Here is a 14,180-nt window from a genome sequence, read left to right on the forward strand (position 1 = left end):
CGTTGTTGACGACCGAATTGCGCGAAATTTTTGAGGCAGCTACCAAAGTCGAACCGACGGTGCTCGCCACTAAAACAATTATGGACCGCTATCGCGCTGCGACCGCGAAGTTGGCGGTGATCGCCACTGAAACAATTGTGGACCGCTATCGCGCTGCGACCGCGAAGTTGGCTGCCGGCAGCGACGACGAGTCGGACGGTGTCCAACAGAAACCCCTGGAAGACTCGAATTGCCCTGTCTGCTTTGAAGCGCTCGCGGACGGACGACCGGTAGTGTCGTGCAAAGAGCAATGCGGCAACAACATCCACGCCGAGTGCTTCACCCAGTGGGAAAAGTCGCGGCGCGCCATGGTTGCCCAGGTACAGTTGGTTGCTGCAAGTGTGTGAGTGGGTTGAAGCCTTACGTCGCGCCGTGGTAGCTCACGTGCATTTACTGCCGATCCCCGTGGCCTGTGGCCGATGGAATGACGTCTTTACGCGGCGACGAAGGGTATGTTAACGTTGCGACGGCGACCAACTTGTCCCGACATCGAGGTTGGTCCTGTCCTTTCAACGTTCGCTGACGTTTGCGTCGAAATGAGGCTCGTCGTTGTATCGTCAGCATCGATCACGATAGCACAGACGAGGACGACGACGGCGATTTTGGAGTCGACAAGATGGAATTGGATTCGTCAAGTTGTCCAGCGCAAGGAGAGCCTGCGCGGTTTCGTTTAAGGCGCGATGGGTTGCTTCTCTTGCACGAGATACGTGCAGCTTAAAAATAGACCGCATTCGTTGAGGTGCTTCATTTTCACATCCAACCTTCTCAAATGGCGGATGACTGCGACGAGTATGGGGACGGCGACTTTGAGGTCGACGCTCCTGCCACTCCCCTTGCGCGACAGCCAAGAGCAGTCGATGCAGTCGACACTGCTGGAATCTCTGCTCCTCTCGCATCGGCTGGACCCACTTGTCGTGGGGATAGCACCGACGTCAAGACGCTCGCTCTTGAACCAAGATCGAATGCGTCTGACGATGGATATTCCAGCGCGAGGGTCGATTCACCAGAATTCAAGGACATTCTACCGTCACCGCCCTTGCATCTAGTGTCCAACTCGTACGACGAAGCCACAATTCTCAAGCATTGTTTTCGTCGAGACGAGTGTATCGCACCTGGGGGTTGTCCCGACGGGACAATGCGACGCCGAGGAATTGCGCCTTTGAAAATGGACGATGTTCGTGACGATCCAGCGTGTATCGCGGCCAAAATCGCGGCAAAGCGTGTGGCTACCTGGAATGCCCGCATGAAGAAAGCCAAGATGAAAGCAGTAGAGGACGACGCGCTGAAACAACAGGCCAAGCGCGAGTGGCGACGATGTGGTATGGCCAGCTCAAGACCCATGGACCGCCACGAACGGTTGGCTGAAACAACAGCAGCGATGCGCTGTCTCCGCATGCGAAAGGCGCAAGAACACACCATGGCCGCGAGAAATCGATGGTACCATCGAAAAGCTGCTTTAGGATTGACCACGCACGAATTACGCGGGAGCGACACCGACCGGGCGATGGCGTTCCTCAATCACAAACGCAACGACGACAAGTCCAAGCGGAAAAGTGCCCAAGCCTCGCGCAACCATCTTGAGAGCGAGCTGCAGCGAATTGTAGCTGAAGCAAAGGTAGCGCGGGAACGGGCATGCCATTATGAACATCACGTGAAGGGGTCGTTTTGGCTCAAACGGTCGCTTGTCGGACCCAAGGACGGCTGCAAACCGACAACATGCCATGTCGTCCCCAAGGACTGTCCTGCATCTCCCATCGCATCGGGCATCGTCATCGTCGATGGTGTCGGTGAAAACGCGGCGCTCGACGACAATCAACTGAATTCGTTCGCAACGAATCCCACGCCGCCGCCTGTTCAGGACGAAGCAGTGGAACGTAGCGCCGAGGGGCCACTGTCCACCCAAGAGAACCCACCACCGTCACAAAGTAGTGGACTGCATATCATGCTTTCACCAGTCCAAGTTGAAAGCGTCAACTGCTCCCACAGCTCGAAGGATGCAAACGCGGGCAATCCCACCGAAGGACCCGCGCGTGGCCTTGAACCCGAACCTGCATTGGCAAATCTGGGCTCCCCAAGAGACACGGATCCTGCAAAGCCCCACCACTCATCGCCTCGTTTGGTGCTTGGCACGATGGCGAAACTCGACCGTCGGCGACCTGCCGACGTCACCTAGAGTTGTGTGCACTGGCGAGTTGGGTAGAGCCTGGTGTCGACTGCTGCGCTCTGTTTTCATATGTGTGTTCGACGGCGTTGGATTCCAGTCCACCCATGCCGCATTCGTCGCCAATGCAAGATCTATCGTCGCTTGTGATGCCAAGATCGCACCCGTGGTAGCATTGTGTGGCTACAAGCACAGGTCGCCGTTGCGCTTTCTTCGAGGCTGGTCGCGGCTGGCGCCACCGAATGTGACATTGAACGTGGGTTCTTCCCCGGCCCTGGCACTTCAAACGGAAGGGAGAGCGATTGGGAGAGTGATGTATGCAAATAGACTTTTATGCCATTGAGAGTGAAGAGATCCATGAAGAGAGTGGCATGCCACCTCGACAAGGTTGAAGTTGCCAAAGCCACCTCGCACAGTGGACGCGCGACATATTAAGTTGAAGTGTCATTGGCTTGGCGTTGACTCGGTTGAATCAGGTTAGAATCTCTTTCCACCCACAACACGCGCACTGACCCAGTCCGTAGCATTGCCCACGATGAACCCGACTGCCGCGTTGTCGTCCCTTCCCGCGTCGCCGCCGCAATGCCACCCCAAGCTTCGCATCGACTACCTCATCACCCCTGACGTTCCTTCGATCACCCCATTGCCTCACACGCCGTCCCGAGCTTCCGAAGGCGTTGCTTCCGTTCGCAAGCCCAGACTGCACACGACAACGTCGTCCAAGCGAAGTTGGCGGTCCGGGGGATGGACAGACGCTGAGATGGAGTACACACTTCGGTTGTCGGCCGACTTCAAAGACGGCCTCCTGCCAGACGCCACGGCTGGAATTCTGCTGCGCCAGTACCTCAGCGCCAAGCTCAATTGCTTGCCCATGCGACTGAGCAAGAAGTTTGACAAGTCGTCCGGGATTCTTGGCATGCACCGATACGATCCGACAGCGTCCGTGCTGTCGGGCCTCACACCAGAAATGCGCCGCCTTCGCAAGAAGGAGCTCAAACAACTCGAGGAAGCCTTCCTCAAAGAAAGCAACCATGTTGTTGCCAGCGACGACGACGAATCAATGGCGGTGTCCTCTGAATTCCGCAGCGCAAAGCGGAGGCGCCTTCCCAAACCGCAGTCCCAACCAACCTTCCCTCCTTGCGCCGCGATGGCGCCGCTGGACCTCCTCGTCGCGCTGGCGTGCCATGTGGCGTGAAGCCGCGCATTTTTACGTTTGTTACTGTACGTCGTGGTGTCGTAGAACAGTTGACATGGTACTGTGTAATGTTTGGGACAAAGGCGAGGAGGTCGACCCCACGCAGCGGAAGAGGAATAGCACATGCACCGCAGCGTGTTTTTGGCGCTACATAGAGGCACGTTTGGGAAATGCTTGATCGCAGATCGCTGTCGCAAGGTGGCCTCGTCGGTGACATGGTTCCACCGACGACCCATGACTGGGTCATTTCGGCGGAGCTTCCCATCTCCCATACGATTCACTTGACCGTGGGGCGATGTGACATTTTCGGAGCGTGTGCGGCGCACTGGCAAAGCAGCTACGAAGGACTCCATCGCCGCCGACACCTTCGAGATCCTTCGCGATCCAGGCACGCGTTGCAAGCACATCAATTTGAAACGACCCGCACCTTCCGGAAGTTTCGTCCCCCATCGCCCTCACCAGTTGGAGGCGTTTACGGCTCAATGTCCTCTCGGTATGTATTCCATAACTGCTCCACGTCCGTCGCGGCGGTGTGGCGTCGTGCCGTCGCGCTAACGCCGCGAGGAGCTTCCGCAAACATGTATCACGGTGCGCTCGACGAGACCGTGGGACACGCTGTAGCTGCTCGTACAACGTCATCAGTGGTTTCCTGGCTCGATCGCCAGTGTCGTCAGCGCGACATGGCTCTAGCTACTCGAACCGACATTGAGAGCACCGTGCTTGCCGGTTGGCCGTCACTCGTGATGCGGAGCGGCGGCGACTCCTGCGAGGCGCCATCTGCAGAGAATTCGCTCTGCAGATGAAAGGCAGCTTTGGTAGAGCCTCGACGGCATCCGTTTCTGCGAAAATGTACATATATAATATTCCACAGGACGTGACGTCGCGTGCTGGGCAGTGTATTTAATTTGTATGGCTTCTCATTGGCCGAGGCCTGGGAGGCCGATACGCTGTGATTGGCCAATCAAAATCGTAAAGCCTTCGGATTGGCTACTGATCGTTCGCTGGAAAGTGACATCGCAGTCACAAGTCGCGCGCTGATTGGCCAAAGACTTGAACTAGAACACGAGAATTACGAAGACGTGCACCTGATTGGCTCGATTTAGTGTGAATGACGGTCAGGGCAAAACCTCCTCGTTCCATCTGGTCGCGCCCGTGAAAAGTTCGAAAACTGGCGACTTCAAAGGTTTGCCCCGATGGTTTGTCCCCACATGATTGTTGCCGCATGCCGGCACCGTGCGCTCATAATTCGTTTTTCAAAGGACTACGCGCGCGTTCCGTGTCCCCTCGGCGATCTGCTCCACCTCCCGTACTGTTTCACCATGACGGCGACCGTTGCGCACTACCCCATCACGTCCAACATGAACGACACCTTCATGCCCTTGCCGGACGTCCGAAGTGAGCGCATCGCCCTCGTTCTCGATATGGATGAATGCTTAGTCCACACCAAGATCAAATCGAAGAAGGACTACCGACAAGATGAAGCTCGCCCCGAAACGAGCGAGGATTACCCTGAGCGCTTTGAGGTTATCATGGACGATGGCGAGAAAGTGGTCGTGAACAAGCGTCCTGGACTTGATGCATTCCTCCAGAAAGCGAGCCAGCATTTCGACGTGTACGTGTTCACGGCGGGTCTCGAAATGTACGGCCGGCCGATTTTGGAGGCACTCGACCCTTCGAAGAGCCTCTTCAAAGGTCATTTCTTCCGTACGTCGTGCACTCTCAAGAGCGGGTTCTTCATGAAGGACTTGCGTTCGGTTCGGTCCGATCTGTCCAAGGTTGTCCTCGTGGACAACAACCCGGTGTCGTTCCTTCCGCAACCTAGCAATGGCATTCCTGTCCCGAGCTTCTACGACGACATCCACGACAAGACTCTAGATTCGCTGACCAAGGTGCTCATGAACCTCCTGAACTTATCGGATGTCCGCCCGCGTCTCCACCAGCTCTTCCGACTTTCGGACTTGCTGGCGGACCACCGCAAAAGCCTGTGGTGCATGTGATCTTGGGTGTTCTCGCCCGTTGTACTTTATTCTGTCGACTAGTGCAGTCGTGTAATCTTATCTTATTCATCCCAATTACGTGGGCTCCGTCTAACCTAGTCGGTGTTCATCGCCCATCCCGAGATGTGGAGCTAATTGCGAACACATCTGAAGAGCACCTCGGTACCTACTATCTTGAATCTAGTATGTACTAAGCAAGGCACGAGCGTTGTTGCGATTGGACAACAAATTGCCAGTGAAATTCACCAGCACAAAGATGCACGGCGCTTCACCATGGAGCGCAGCAACGCGGCCCTGATGTGGCTACTGCAGCTGACTCACAACGCATCAACCTCTGGCGGCTGGGTTTACTTCGGTGAAGCATGCAACTCCTCATGCACATGCACGTTCTTGAGACTCTAGGGAGCGAAGGGCGTGCCGGCCATCGCCAACGGTGGCACTCCGCGGCCGAGATGAGTGAGCTCTAAGGATGGTTGTGGCTGAGGGTAATACAAAGGGCGTTCTGCGACGCAGCCGTGAGCGCTTCTATTGATACAGTGAACATTACGTTGAGTGTGCCGCGGCTTCGTTGTGAACGCGAGGATGAACTTAATACTAGCAGAGATGTGGAGGACTCCACAACAAAACGAAACTGCAGAAAGACTGGCTGAAACGGCGGCTCGAAATACGCGGCTGGAGTACTCTCCAGGCATGTCGAGTGCTTCCGCGCCATGTTGCGGCCAGACTTGGTCCGATCCAAAAGTTCCCCATCTGTGTCAGCTCGCCAAGGATTCGTCCATGCCGCACGGGAGCGCCACGTCGTCCACGGGCAAGAAGCTGGACAAACCATCGGCTCCTCCGAAGCCATCGCCAAGCAGCGCGGTAACGCCTGCTCCTTCCGCCAGTGTAGTCGCTGGCAGTACCAGCAGCGTATCCAGACGTGGCGGAGAGTCCGAAAACATCCAAGTGTTTATTCGCATTCGTCCGCTCATCGACCGGGAAACTGGCCCCGACCCTGCTGCCCAGCACTTCATCCGCACCACGGGCGACCAGGTACGTCACATGCCGGTGGGCAACCTCCATGTGCGTCGACCTGTCCGTCGTCCATTCGTAGACCATCGAGGTACAAACTGCCGACTCCAACATCAAGTGCAAGTACGACGCGGTGTTTGGTCCGTCCGCATCTCAGGACGACGTGTATGATCGCGTGAAAGAATGTACGGAATCGTTCCTGGACGGATTCAACGCGACTTTGTTCGCGTACGGCCAAACTGGCAGCGGCAAGTCGTTTACCATGTTTGGCGCCGAGACAGACTTGTCTCGGTTTCGCCCGGGGCTGGCCAAGAGCCAGGTGAGTCCATGTCGTTGAAAGGCCGTCTCCATCGACAGGCAATGACGCCGACGTGCCTGGTCCGTCTTGGCGGGCGATTTCTGCGTGCCCATGACTCATGGAGGTGACAGGCGGGGGTCATTCCCCGAGCGATCAAGGACATCTTTGCTGGCGTCATCAAGAAGAACGCGAGCGGAGCACAACAAGCGGCCGTCTATTGTTCGTTTGTTCAAATCTACAACGAAAACATCTACGACTTGCTGCGCGATGGCAACATGGACAAACCCCTCGCGATCCACGAAGACCACGTGAACGGAATCTTTGTGGAAGGGCTGTCCGAGTACGCCGTGCAGAACGTTCACGACTGTCTCGCGCTCCTCCAAGCGGGCGAGGACCATCGCGCCGTCCGAGCCACTCACATGAACCACGTGAGTTCGCGAAGCCACAGCGCGTTCCAGCTCTTCCTCGAGGTGAAGAAAACCGACGGCACCACGATCAAGTCGAAATTCAACCTGGTCGACTTGGCCGGGTCGGAGAAATGGCACGCCGACGCCAACATGCAGGTACGTTCCTCAGCGGCACATTCGTTTTGAGTTGACCTGGTGTTGGCGCAGTACTTTCACATATCGGAGATGACCAACATCAACCTCAGTCTCCACACGCTTGGGCGGTGCATCGCGTCCCTTACAACCAAGGTTGGCCTGCCACCGACGTCCCAATCTCGACGCACTGACGTTGCTGGTGTTGTGTGCAGAACAACGGCCATGTGCCATATCGTGACTCGAAGCTCACGCGGTTGTTGCAAGATAGTCTTGGCGGCAACACAAAGACCCGCATCATCGCGACCCTGTCCCCCTCCTTGGATTGCATCGATGAGTCCGTGTCCACTCTGAAGTTCGCCGACCGGGCCAAGCAGGTACACGTCGACACAATCGATCCATCGACGAGTTCGCGACCGAACAGAGGGCTGTTCGTATCACGGCTTGTCGACCATGCAGCTGCGATCTCATGTGTGAGTTAGGTCATGGTATGCGTGCGAGTCAACGAGCAGCGCGAAATCGACCCGGCGTACGTCGAAAAGCTCGAGCACGAGATCGAATCCCTTCGTGCTATCGTGGCCGCGTTTGAGGTGGCGAACGGAACCCTCGGGACTGCCGGGTCAGCTACGAGCGGACAGAGCGACACAGCCCGCGAATCCACTCTGGTTCGACTGCTCAAAGAAAACGCTGACATGAAAGAAGCGAATGCAAAACTGAGGCGGCAGCTGGACGAGGGCGGTGGCCGACCGGCACGACCCCCACAATCAACCGACAACAATACGAGCGCGCCACCGTCCGGGAATAACCAAGACGATCAAGGTTATCGCCAACAAGCACAGGTATTCCTCGCAGCTCGTCGAAAGAGTACTCGATGGGTTGACACGCTGTGGTGGGAGGTAGACCCTGGAAGGGGTGCTTTGGCGCCTCAAGGAAGCTTCTGATCGATTCTTCAAGTTTGAAATCGAAGAAGACGAACTCAAATCAATCATGGACTTGTCGTTCAAGTCGCTTCCAACGGCGTCATCCAAAGGCAATGCAACCGCTCCATGTATGCCCCGTCCGTCCGCTCTGGGGGCGTCACGGCCCCGCACCAAGTGTATCTCTTCCTGACGAGGTTCTCGGCCGTTGATGCGTCGACATTTTTGTAGCTTTGACCCCAAACAAAGTGACGACGGAAGTGTCGTTCCGGGTCCGCGGTAAATCCTCGAACGCTGACGACAGCGAGACGGCGTGGCATGTCGATGCACCACCAAAGCGGACGGAAGAGGACGAAGTCAAAGAGGCCGAGAAAGCGATGAAGAAACAAATGAAACTCCAAGCGTGGCTCATGGAAAAGGAACGACGGGAGCTTGCCAAACTCCATCAGCAGCAAGAGTACATTGAGGGCCAACGAAGGGCGCAAGCGGAAAAAGATGCTCGGTTTTTCAAGCGCGCCCAAGAGACCAAGAAGCGATTGTCTGGCGGGTGCGAGATCAACCCTGGACTTGTCTGATGTTCACGCGCCGTGTGCGGCCGTCTAGAGCGCCCGCCGCATCCCCGGAATCGTCGTGAGGCTTAAACGATTCACTTACTAGCCGTCATTTCCTTGAACTAAAAACACAATTCTATCCGAGTGCGAGCCGCGAAACGGTCGCGAAACGGCTCGAGTTTGCATCGGTTTCGTCAAAAACTCTGTCGCTCGGCACCGTGTCGCCGCCGCGATGTCGGCGCTCCTGATCGAATGGCTCAATCGCGACTTGCACCTCGATCGTCGTGTCACGTCCGTCGAGAAGGACCTGAGCAATGGCTACTTGCTTGGTCAAGTGCTGCGAGAGCTCGAGGTGGACCTTTCGTTCCCGGCAGGGTATGTCGACAACGACACAGTCGCAGCCATGGTGGGCAACATGGAGCAGCTGTCGATTGCATTGCGGTCGCACGGAATTCCATTCACCGTCGACATCGCGCGAGGCATCATGATGGAGAAGAAAGGCGCTGCGACCAAGGTATGCCTTGCCTGGATGCCATCGTCGTTGACGGCAGTGTTCGTCGCGGCATGGCAGGTCTTGATGGATCTTCACACGCACATGGAGAAGCGCAAGACCAAGGCCAAGCACGTCGTGCCATCGACCTTGTCGGTTCGGCCACCTGCCAACGGCAATCGCCACCTTCCCACTACCGATCCCCATGTCCGTTATTGGAAGCTGTGCAAATGCGATGTTGATCTGGGCCTTACCTGGATAGGACACGACAGAGCGCTTTGTCGAAACCTTGATCAAATCCGTCGACCCTGCCGACGTGAACAACCACAACCGCATCGACATGGCCATTCACTTGCGCAAGTTCTCGGAATTTATGTGGCAGTCGGACGATGCCACTGCCGCGGTAAGACGATTTCGTGTATCATAGGCAGCAAGTACACCACCGTTCGTGTGTTTGTGTCCATAGCACCTTGCGTCGAAATCGCAAGCGTCGGCGGCCGCGAGCGCAGAGCGCCGACACGATGAACAAACCCATACCCACGAAAAACAAAAGTTTCTGCAGCAGTGGACGGACAACGGCGAAAAGGCATGGGCTCTCAACCAAGTACGATCCCGTGCGACTCGCTCCAACGTTGCTGACGGACGACATGCGCGTCCCTAGGCGGTGCAATCCACCCGTGAAGCGACGGAGCTCCAGTTTGAACTGAGCCTCCGCGAGAAGCGCCGCCTCGTCGTGGTCCAGCAAAACGACCGGGCGGCCGCGGATCTCCACGATGGCGTTGCAGGTTTTGAGAAGAACTTTAAACGGCTTGGCATTAGCACCGGCGACGAAGACTCGAATGCGCGACTCGCTCCGATTCAAGGCACCGGGCTCGAGCACGTCGCCACGTTGGAGACACGCGTGGAGGCGTGTCAATTTCGCCCGGCGAGCAACGTCCAGATGATGAAAGAGCTCCGAGAACGGCGAAAAGTCCACTTGAGTGCCCACAAAGAGCGCGCGAGCCGGCGGCGGAAGATGCTCGTCGATCAGACTCGCAACACAATCGAGGTTTGAGCCACCCACCCGCAAGCTCGGACCTCACCTCCCTTGGCTTGAACACTCGATAGATTCACCGGAAACAAGAGGAAACGCAGTTGCTGAATCGCCTCTTGCACGTTGGCAAGGGCAGGCGCGAAGTACTGGCTGTGCTATGGCAAGAACAGCACGACCACACTCATGCCAAAGCGGTCAGAGCGACGCAGTTAGCAACCCGAGTAGAAGAAGCTTCGATGCGAATGGAAGCGGCGGTCAAAAACAGCCTCGACGTTTTGCATGTCGTAGCTACGGCGACGCCCCGCGTTCGGGAGAAGGAAGTTCAAGCCCGCGCAGCCAAAGAAGCAACCATGGCCGCTGCATTGAAACGACATGAAGGTCATGTGCACGCATGCCGAGAAGTCGTGCACACTTTGATCGATATGGTATGGGTCATGATTGTGCACAGGTAAAACCACCTACTGAAATCGAGGGGCGGCCGGACGACGAGGCGTCTCCCATCGCGTGAGTAGGAGTGCCATGTCGAAAGCCCCCATGGCGCCGCAAACGTACCGCGCTCTTAAACAAGCGTTTGTTGATGGGACGGTGACCCCCAAGCCAAAGAAAAATGCCCACACAGCCAAGGGCCACAGCGGCACGGAGGTAGCCATGCTGCTCTCCAACTACATGCAAGGAACGGGGGCATTCGATGCCCCCGCATTTGGCCCGACGGACACCCCACCGTCACACGACATCGACGTGGTGGTGACCACGTTGCATGACCTCAGTTCCAAGTCGCGGGACGACATTGTCACGGCGAAGTGGAAGCCGCTCTCGCGTCCGTTTCTCTTGTGCTGGTACGCCAAGGACCCGACCTGCGGCGTGGCAAAAGCGCTCGCCGACGACACGGACTTACAACTTGTCACCATCGACTCCTGCGTCGACAAGGCTGTCAAGCTCGGCGAACGGGTCAAAGGCGGCGAGAAGTTGAGCCCGTACGAGGTTGGTTCGAGCGATACGCACGGGTTCTTCTCACGCGGATCGTGCTAGTCCGAGTTGGCGGCACTGGGCTCTAAAATTCTGGCGTTGCGGGCCAAAAACAGTGTGGTCTCCGACGCAATCGTCAGCGATGTTGTGAATAAGGCAGTGGTTTGGATGTTTGTGCATCCTCCAGCATCGTTTGTCGGGTGTATTCTATTGAATTTTCCAAGGTAGAGTCGCAGGTGGAGACGGACGATGTCATGGCGTTCTTGTTGCGCAGGTCGAGAGACGAAGCCAAAGTGTTCGAGGTCGAGATGGTCCGGCGGTTGACGCATTTGAGTGATGTCGAGTGTACCGCCCGCGTGAGCCAGCTCCATCCTGTTCTGGATGACAAGACTTCGTTGTCGGAAGCCGACCTGCTTGCGCGACCGCCGCCAGTGTCCAGCATCGATTGGGTCGTTTTCGTGGATGCGTCGGATGAAGCAGCGCTTGCCACTTCTCTGGATGAGTCTGCCAAGGAAGCGCTCCACACCAAAATAGCGTCGTGGAAAGCACTCCAAGCCGCGCTCACCGCGTTCTGGAAACCATTTGGATGCGTTTACACGGTGCGGCTCCATCGTCGAATCAACGCGATGCATATCACCGTCGACATGTTTTGATAGATCGATCCAACAACGTCCACTGCATTTGCCACGGCGGAAGTGCTGCATTTGCTGTTGGAGCTCGTCGCCGCGCCAGACGCGCAGTTGTCTCTGCATGCGTCCAACGCACGAGACAAAGATGCATTTTCCCACACACTTGAACAAGCCAAGCAAGAACGACGGGCGACTTTTCAACTCCCGGAGCTCTTGTACACGCAAGAACTGGCCGGAGAACGTCCCCCCTTGCCCCAGGAATTGTTTGCAACATTGTACGACACACTGGCTGTGCAGGTACACCAACTCAACCGTGAGACACACGTCGGAACTGATTCAACCATCGCAGGGCGTGCATGCCATTCAATCCAAGCGAAAGGCCCTCTTTGCAGACCTTTACGATTGCTTCCTGCAGCTCTCGGAACACGTTTGTGAGCTACGGACGTCATTTTGCAACGCTCTTTGTGGTTGTGGCCAGCAGCGCCACATTGACTCGACTGCCCAAACGTTGCGAGCACTGACTAGCACCAACCAACGGATGCAAACCAAGGTGACGTTTGCTTTCATGTTGACGGGGGGATGCTACGTACAGACTCATGGAGAATGAGCTAGAAATTGACGTCCGCCCTCGAAGTCACGTTGGGCGACATGGTCGATGCATCTTGCAAAGCCGCCAACGAATTCCTCCGTGCGCGACAGCCCCTGCTATCCCCCTCCACGATGATGGCTCACGTGAACGAGTGGCTCGAACAACTTGTGGCATGTGAACTGAGTGCATTGGAAAGCCGCGCGGCGGCACTGGACGTGTATTTTTACCAGGTTGAAAACATCGCGCTGCCGGAGCGACCGGACTCGACGTCCGTTCCGTCAAACGTGCAACCGCTCATGGATGCACTTGTACGAGCTTGTTCAAATTCTCGCTTTGATTCCCTTCTTGCTCCACTCGCCGCGTTCGTACCGCCACGTCCTGCGGCACTCCCCGAGGACGCTTCCACCGTTACTGCGCTGACAGAATCGGAAGCGGTGCAACCCCCACTGGAGGCGGATGCTGCGAGAAGCTTACCGTCCCGGGTGGTGGCGACCAATTGTCACAGCGGTGACGCTCGACGACATCGCATTGTTTGGAATGAACGAGCGCTGATCCTTCGACGAGTCCTTGCCGCCATTGAATTTGTCGCGCAGCTCGTTCGACGTGTCGAATCTATCGACGTATTGGAACGCCAAAGCTTGAACAACGTCACGGTCGAATATCTGCGGCAAGAACATGCATGCATTCAGCACGTTCTAAAAGAGCTGATGCAACCTCCACCGCCGCAACAACCATCCCGTGGTCCAGCCGCGACGTGGCCCCGTTCTCAAAACCTCACCACACCATGGATTCGTCACAACGTCGATATACGTGGCCACGAATCGTTTTTGCACCTTCATCACGTCGTTGTGCTCGTCAAAGCGCTCTCGTCGTCTCCCCACCAAGACAATGGCATCGTCGAGCTGTCCCATTTCAGCAAGATTGTGCGTGAAACAGCCATTCGGCACAACGAACGTGTCCGCGACGAGCCACTGTTTCCCGATAGCTGGACCAACTTTGCACGAATCTCGCGTGGGGCGCTACCATTTTGTGCCGGACCAAATCGAGTGGACTGGCGGCGATTTTGTCTGAGTGTGTTCGTTGCCCAGTGGGTGCCACCGCCACGAACAAAGCAGTTGCGTGCTCTGTTATCCCAAGCGAAGCATGACAAGCCGTCGTCGACGATTGCAGATATGTTCTGGACGAAAAATGTGTTCACCACGCTGGCCATGTGGTTTGACCCCGTTGTCGACCAACCCGCTGTCGTAAAGGACTGCCTGTACGATATGTTTGGTCAGGATGGACGCGTGTACATGGCGCAGTTTTTGTTGCATTGGTGCATGTCGACGTACCCAACGGAGATTGCAACTGCGTTGCACGCGAGCTTGGCGCCGTTTCCGAGGGGATTGGCACGTGCCTTTCGAGTCTTACAAGCGATGCCGCCGTCGTCGCCTCCATCGTGGGACGCATCGAAACTTGGCTTGTTGCTCAAGACAAGCCACGTCGCGGCCGACGACATTCCGTCGATCCTAGACAAGTTTGACTATGGCGCTGGCGACGACGACGTGGCATCGTTCGTGCACCAGTGCCAAGTCCACATTCCATCTCTTGCACGTCACTGGGACTATCACAACGTCTACAATCACTTTGTGGAGTAGCAGACTATGGCAAACGCTATCAGCATCTAACAAACTCTTTCGACGTATCGTCTCTTGGCGCTTTCCACGATGGCTGGAGTGCCACGTCGAGTAATTTCACACGTTTCAAATGGCTTCAACACCAGCAC

The 14,180-nt window shown here is 56.4% G+C and overlaps 6 protein-coding genes across 9 annotated transcripts; 4 read left to right on the forward strand and 2 right to left on the reverse strand.

Annotated features, from left to right (window-relative positions):
- Positions 1-80: 80 nt before the first annotated feature.
- H310_02905 (hypothetical protein) lies at positions 81-562 on the forward strand (the record flags this gene model as incomplete). The annotated part of the gene is made up of 2 exons (XM_008866593.1): positions 81-359; positions 419-562. 2 exons carry the CDS (start codon positions 81-83, stop codon positions 560-562), a joined length of 423 nt encoding a protein of 140 aa, XP_008864815.1.
- A 234-nt stretch (positions 563-796) lies between these two features.
- H310_02906 (hypothetical protein) lies at positions 797-2,545 on the reverse strand. The gene has a single exon (XM_008866594.1). The coding sequence runs from the start codon at positions 1,456-1,458 to the stop codon at positions 805-807; it is 654 nt and encodes a 217-aa protein (XP_008864816.1). The 5' UTR covers positions 1,459-2,545; the 3' UTR covers positions 797-804.
- Positions 2,515-4,234, reverse strand: H310_02907 (hypothetical protein). Its single transcript, XM_008866595.1, has one exon. The coding sequence runs from the start codon at positions 3,800-3,802 to the stop codon at positions 2,849-2,851; it is 954 nt and encodes a 317-aa protein (XP_008864817.1). The 5' UTR covers positions 3,803-4,234; the 3' UTR covers positions 2,515-2,848.
- A 419-nt stretch (positions 4,235-4,653) lies between these two features.
- H310_02908 (hypothetical protein) lies at positions 4,654-5,523 on the forward strand. Its single transcript, XM_008866596.1, has one exon. It carries the CDS (start codon positions 4,715-4,717, stop codon positions 5,390-5,392), a length of 678 nt encoding a protein of 225 aa, XP_008864818.1. The 5' UTR covers positions 4,654-4,714; the 3' UTR covers positions 5,393-5,523.
- A 118-nt stretch (positions 5,524-5,641) lies between these two features.
- Positions 5,642-8,909, forward strand: H310_02909 (hypothetical protein). 4 transcript variants are annotated; one of them, XM_008866597.1, is made up of 9 exons: positions 5,975-6,424; positions 6,486-6,722; positions 6,833-7,264; positions 7,316-7,396; positions 7,456-7,617; positions 7,723-8,079; positions 8,141-8,336; positions 8,389-8,704; positions 8,761-8,897. In XM_008866597.1, the coding sequence occupies exons 1-9, from the start codon at positions 5,975-5,977 to the stop codon at positions 8,789-8,791; spliced, it is 2,262 nt and encodes a 753-aa protein (XP_008864819.1). In that variant the 3' UTR covers positions 8,792-8,897. The 4 variants fall into 4 exon arrangements, with proteins under 4 accessions (XP_008864820.1, XP_008864821.1, XP_008864819.1 ...); XM_008866598.1 differs by having other exon boundaries at positions 5,642-6,424; positions 8,389-8,909; XM_008866600.1 differs by having other exon boundaries at positions 8,141-8,704.
- H310_02910 (hypothetical protein) lies at positions 8,902-14,121 on the forward strand. Its single transcript, XM_008866601.1, has 12 exons — positions 8,902-9,222; positions 9,280-9,405; positions 9,461-9,601; positions 9,665-9,802; positions 9,860-10,246; positions 10,306-10,679; positions 10,744-11,212; positions 11,261-11,421; positions 11,472-11,796; positions 11,854-12,123; positions 12,176-12,376; positions 12,439-14,121. The coding sequence occupies exons 1-12, from the start codon at positions 8,941-8,943 to the stop codon at positions 14,050-14,052; spliced, it is 4,488 nt and encodes a 1,495-aa protein (XP_008864823.1). The 5' UTR covers positions 8,902-8,940; the 3' UTR covers positions 14,053-14,121.
- Positions 14,122-14,180: the final 59 nt, after the last annotated feature.

Source organism: Aphanomyces invadans (assembly GCF_000520115.1).
Source record: "Aphanomyces invadans strain NJM9701 unplaced genomic scaffold supercont1.4, whole genome shotgun sequence".
NCBI lineage: Eukaryota > Oomycota > Saprolegniomycetes > Saprolegniales > Verrucalvaceae > Aphanomyces > Aphanomyces invadans.

What these genes read in the sequence shown, in the direction of transcription:
- H310_02906 (XM_008866594.1), bottom strand. Translation starts at nt 1,458, where the DNA reads ATGGTGTGTTCTTGCGCCTTTCGCATGCGGAGACAGCGCATCGCTGCT.
- H310_02907 (XM_008866595.1), bottom strand. Translation starts at nt 3,802, where the DNA reads ATGTGCTTGCAACGCGTGCCTGGATCGCGAAGGATCTCGAAGGTGTCG.
- H310_02908 (XM_008866596.1), top strand. Translation starts at nt 4,715, where the DNA reads ATGACGGCGACCGTTGCGCACTACCCCATCACGTCCAACATGAACGAC.
- H310_02909 (XM_008866597.1), top strand. Translation starts at nt 5,975, where the DNA reads ATGAACTTAATACTAGCAGAGATGTGGAGGACTCCACAACAAAACGAA. An exon ending in CGGGGCTGGCCAAGAGCCAG is followed by an intron (nt 6,723 to 6,832) that starts GTGAGTCCATGT and finishes TGGAGGTGACAG; the next exon opens with GCGGGGGTCATTCCCCGAGC. An exon ending in TCGCGTCCCTTACAACCAAG is followed by an intron (nt 7,397 to 7,455) that starts GTTGGCCTGCCA and finishes TGTTGTGTGCAG; the next exon opens with AACAACGGCCATGTGCCATA.
- H310_02910 (XM_008866601.1), top strand. Translation starts at nt 8,941, where the DNA reads ATGTCGGCGCTCCTGATCGAATGGCTCAATCGCGACTTGCACCTCGAT. An exon ending in AGAAAGGCGCTGCGACCAAG is followed by an intron (nt 9,223 to 9,279) that starts GTATGCCTTGCC and finishes GCGGCATGGCAG; the next exon opens with GTCTTGATGGATCTTCACAC. An exon ending in CATTTGGATGCGTTTACACG is followed by an intron (nt 11,797 to 11,853) that starts GTGCGGCTCCAT and finishes ATGTTTTGATAG; the next exon opens with ATCGATCCAACAACGTCCAC.